At 38.9% G+C, this 4,504-nt stretch overlaps 1 protein-coding gene across 2 annotated transcripts in view; it reads left to right on the forward strand.

Moving 5' to 3' along the window:
* The first annotated feature begins 389 nt into the window (after nt 1-389).
* Nucleotides 390-4,504, forward strand: part of CD46 (CD46 molecule) — a 25,968-nt gene continuing 21,853 nt past the window's right edge. Inside the window, exons 1-4 of one of the 2 annotated variants that reach the window (XM_045298081.1) lie at nt 390-587; nt 931-1,030; nt 2,564-2,649; nt 3,933-4,130. In XM_045298081.1, coding sequence (XP_045154016.1) covers nt 434-587; nt 931-1,030; nt 2,564-2,649; nt 3,933-4,130 — 538 coding nt within the window. In that variant the 5' untranslated portion in view covers nt 390-433. The remainder of the gene's footprint in view (nt 588-930; nt 1,031-2,563; nt 2,650-3,932; nt 4,131-4,504) is intronic. The other variant, XM_045298080.1, reaches the window with a different exon arrangement.

Here is a 4,504-nt window from a genome sequence, read left to right on the forward strand (position 1 = left end):
ATTCTCTCCATCATGTACAGCACAGACCATCTGAGAAACTAGTCTTCTCACCGAGAAGCACAGTCTGTAGGATTATAACCCTCCATTCCAAGGTTCCCGCTGTTCCAACTCTCTGGTGGTGAAAAGTCACCTTTGCAAAATTCAAAACCTAGAGATGATGTTAGTCCTCAAATTCGCTGTCAAATGAAAATTCCATCTATCAAAAGCCGGTCAGCTGTTACTTAAAGCCAGCAGGGTCCATTCCTCCACCACTGTCAAAACTTGGGTAAAACCACTGAACAATCTAGAGTCTTGCCAAGGACCTCTCCATTTGTTCTGTACTACCTGCGCTCAGACCAGAGGTCTTGGCTTGTTTAGCTGATCCATGCTTCGTTTTCACGTTCTTGTTTCATTTCCGCTAGATGCCTGTGATGCTCCACCGAAATATGAAACTATGAAGATCAAGGGTGGTGCTAAACTCAATTATGCTCCTGATGAGAGAGTGGAATTTGAATGCCGCTTAGGATACAGGAAAAAAATCCCTTCGAACATGATTTCTATTTGTCATGCTGATAACTCGTGGTCACATCTCGAAGAAGGTTGTACAAGTAAGTAAATAAAGCTTTTGTGGGCTTCTTTGTTCTTCTTATTCTAGAGATTTCCTTCACGCTTTGAGGTGCATATTCCACAATTACAGTGATGATTATTCTCATGAAACAAAGTTTTAGAAAGCAATGTAATTTTTTTCAGGCTTCGGGAAATCTCCAGGGAATCCTTTTCTTAGCAATAGGTTGCCTGGGTAAATGTGAACCTAAATTTGCCCTGGTTAGACTTCAATCCAGAAAATAATGTTCCCTGAAATTCAAAAGAGCAATGTAGAATTTTGATTTTTAAGTCAAATATATTTTGAAAGTGGTATGCAAAGTAAATTTTTTAATTATTTTCTTTTAGAAAAGTCATGTGCCAATCCAGGAGAGCTCATCAATGGCAACATAGACCACAGTGAGGGCTTTGAGTTAGGTGCAACAATCACCTTTTCTTGTGAGGAGGGGTAAGTAAGTTGCTTCTTAGATGAAATAAGGCAAATATTACTTATTCCATTTTTTTTTTGTTTTGCTTCTCTTCTTAGACACATATATTAACTCGATTCCTTTTGCTGACCGTGTGAAAAATTTTTACTTGTATCCAAATAACTCTTGGGATTTTCATGGAGACTAAGGAGATACATAATTAGGAAAAAAAGAAATTGGGTGGAAGGAAAGCAAAATTATGTAGCACTATTTTATCAAATGATAAGCCTGTTGTAAGGAATAAAATCATGGGTTATTTTATGCTTGGCAGTCAAGCGTAACCCTATGTGAAAACACAACTCCCAGAGTTGAAGTAGGGCTTACAGCATAGCAGGTAGAGTTGCCAAGCTTAGAGATGTTCTGATAGGCAGAATAGAACTCTGTATCTAGCCTGTGCTCAGCGTTCCTAGTCTGAAACCAACGTGCTTCGACTCAACCATTACATTAAGGGTGATCTCAGTTGGAAAACCTTCTCTCTGAAACTGAGGTCAAGGAGTCAAGGTTCGCTGACGGAGACACTGAGCACTTGAGCATGACCTTTGCTCTTAAGAGCCTTTTAAATCGTATGTGTCAGATATTTGGCATTTATGAGCAATATGCAGTTACTAGTCGTTAGGGTACCCTACTATAATATAGGAAAAAAACGCAGTGAGCGTGAGAAAAATGAGCTGTGAATCTGTCCTGGTAGTTCCATGTTTATTGTTTAACTCGCTGAACCAAAAAACACAATTCTTTAGTCAACATTGATTGCTCAAAATAGACATTTTGAGCAATTAAAAAACCCCAAAAACATTTAAGACCTAGAATCTTCTCAAGGAAGTTGTAACCTCACTGAGAAATGCAATATATATTGAGCGTTACAAGCAAAATCACATATGAGAAGAGTACAATAAATGGAGTCCAGAAGAAGGGGAGATTGCTATAAATTTAAATCATCAGAGAAGATTTCAGAGTCTAGAGCTCCTCCTGAGTTATCTAAAACTAAAGAGAAATTGTGATGTAAAAGCTCATACATCATCTATGAGCTGGTCTCATCTGCCAGATCCTAATGCAATGAACCCTCACAAAAGCCCATGAGGTAGGTAAGGGTTAGTCCCTTTTTACTAAGGGACTAAAGAAACTAAGGAGAAGGAGTAATAAGTGAATTGTCCAAGCTCAAATAATAGGGAGTTGTGGAGCGGAGACTCAAATCCAGGCAGCCCAGCTGTAGAGCCTGGTCTCCTCCTCTGTTCCTGTTCTTGCTGTGGAGCGCACGGTCAGGGGCGGGGAAGGAGAGTGTACTGTGCCGGCAGGAAACGGCTGGCAGGCCAGACCAGGCACAACAGAGTTAGACAGACAGTTTGTCATTGGCAAAAATGTGTTCAAATGAAGAGACTGTATTAGATGAAATTGTAGATTACATTAGCACTTTATTCAACCGATGGCACTTACGAAAGCTAAGACGACTGCAGTGTGTAAACAAGCACGTACTGTTTACTGCTGAAGTAACTGTATCCCTTTCTTTTCTCATTTAGCTATAACTTAGTGGGTAAAAAAAGCCTCATATGTGAGATTGGTCAAGATTCAGTTAATTGGAACGGCAACCTTCCACAGTGTAACAGTAAGTACATTCTGTTTTAAACTTCACGCTAACAGTTCTGCAGCATTTTGAGCTCTGAACCCCTATCCTCTTTTACATGACAGGGAACTGCCTAGAGCTGTTCTTGACACCCGTTGATACTTATCATATTAGAGTGAAAACTGAGATGTGTTCAAATCATAATTAATGTTTTCATTTCTTAGGAATAGTAAACAATACATTTTGGTATGTGTGACATTTTTATGAAAAATAACTACTTCCTCAAATAGTGTCAATAGTGACTTTTCTAATTTGCAAGTGTCTTCAATATGTGAATTCGAGGATGATATCTGGGTTCTCTTACTTACTACTACATTCAGGCTACTGCAAGGAGTGCTGATGGCATAGTGGCTACATGCTGGGCTGCTAACTGCAAGGTCCAAAGTTCGAAACCACCACTCTGTGAGAGAAAGACAAGGCTTTATATTCCCCTAAAGAGTTACAATCTCAGAAACTCATAGGGGAAGTTGTACCCTGTCCTACAGGATCACTGTGAGTCAGCAGGGAGTTTCTTTGCTCTCAGTCTACTGCAGTATTCATACAGATAGCAGCCTCTGAAAAGTTCCAGAGTGTAGTCAGATCATGGGAATGAGAGAAGACAAAAGACAGTCATTTGGGGTTATTATGATCCACTGATTTAGAGAATAGATATAACTATACATTATAAACTATTTCTTTTTCAACTGAAATTCAGTTCTATTTTTACTTATAAACTCAATTGTCAGGATCTCTTAGGATTACTAGAATAGAATTGTCAGAATCTTTCATGATTACTAGAGTAAAACTAAGCATTGCCTTGTGGATATAAAGAAGTATTTCAGACCTTAAGATAATGAGTTTTATTTTGAAAACTTATTTTAAGTGAAGGTGTTAGATGTGATATATTCATTTTCTGACAGAAACTCTCATCCAAATGATTATTGGCTCCACAACTAACTTGTAGCAATTGTATGTTGATGGTTTTATTGAAAGCAATTCATAAAACTGGACTTGAGGCAGTGGTGGCATAGTGGTTATGTGCTGGGCTGCTAACATCAAGGTCAGCAGTTGGCAAACACCTGCCCCTGTGTGGGAGAAAGACGTACAGTCTCCGAAACCCACAAGGGTAGTGCCACCATGCCCCCTAGGGTCGCCATGAGTCAGAATTGACTCATTGGCAGGGAGAAAGAGGTCTGAACTTAATCTTTTGCCTTTTATCTTCTGTTTCACATATTATATATTCATATATATGTATGAATGATTTCTTCTTTTCCCCCCTTTTTAAGAGGCTATGTGTGAACCACCTCCAGACATAGAAAATGGAGTATACAGCAATGCTGGGAAGGATGTGTATGAGTACGGTGAGGCAGTACGTTACAGCTGCAACCCTGTAAGAGAAGGAGATCAATATTCACTTGTTGGAAAGGAAGTTCTCTCGTGTTCTATGAATGCAGAATGGAGTAGCGAGCCTCCTAAATGTAAAGGTAAAACATTAAGTGTACATCCTTCTTCACTGGAAAATACAGTGAAAAAACATTGCATGCAATTTTACTTACATTGGAAAGCACAGTCAAATTAAATGCTTCCACTCCCTGTAAAATTAGTTACTAACATTAATGTAGATCAAGTAGAGTTGATGATAGCGCTAGTTGAAGGAAACCACCTCACAATATTCTTGGCATTTGAGTTTATACACTGTAAATGATACATATGTATTAGGAGTGTGTGTGTGTGTGTGTGTGTGTGTGTGTGTGTGTGAGAAAGAAGGAAACAAAAAACCCAGCACATACTGTCTTAAAAATAACATTTTATGGAGTGCTACAAGATCTCTGTGAGTTTTAGCTCCTGATAATGGTTA

The sequence above is a fragment of the Echinops telfairi genome, unplaced genomic scaffold (assembly GCF_000313985.2).
Source record: "Echinops telfairi isolate 266 unplaced genomic scaffold, ASM31398v2 ScPeMD7_7424;HRSCAF=8462, whole genome shotgun sequence".
Taxonomy (NCBI): Eukaryota; Metazoa; Chordata; class Mammalia; order Afrosoricida; family Tenrecidae; genus Echinops; species Echinops telfairi.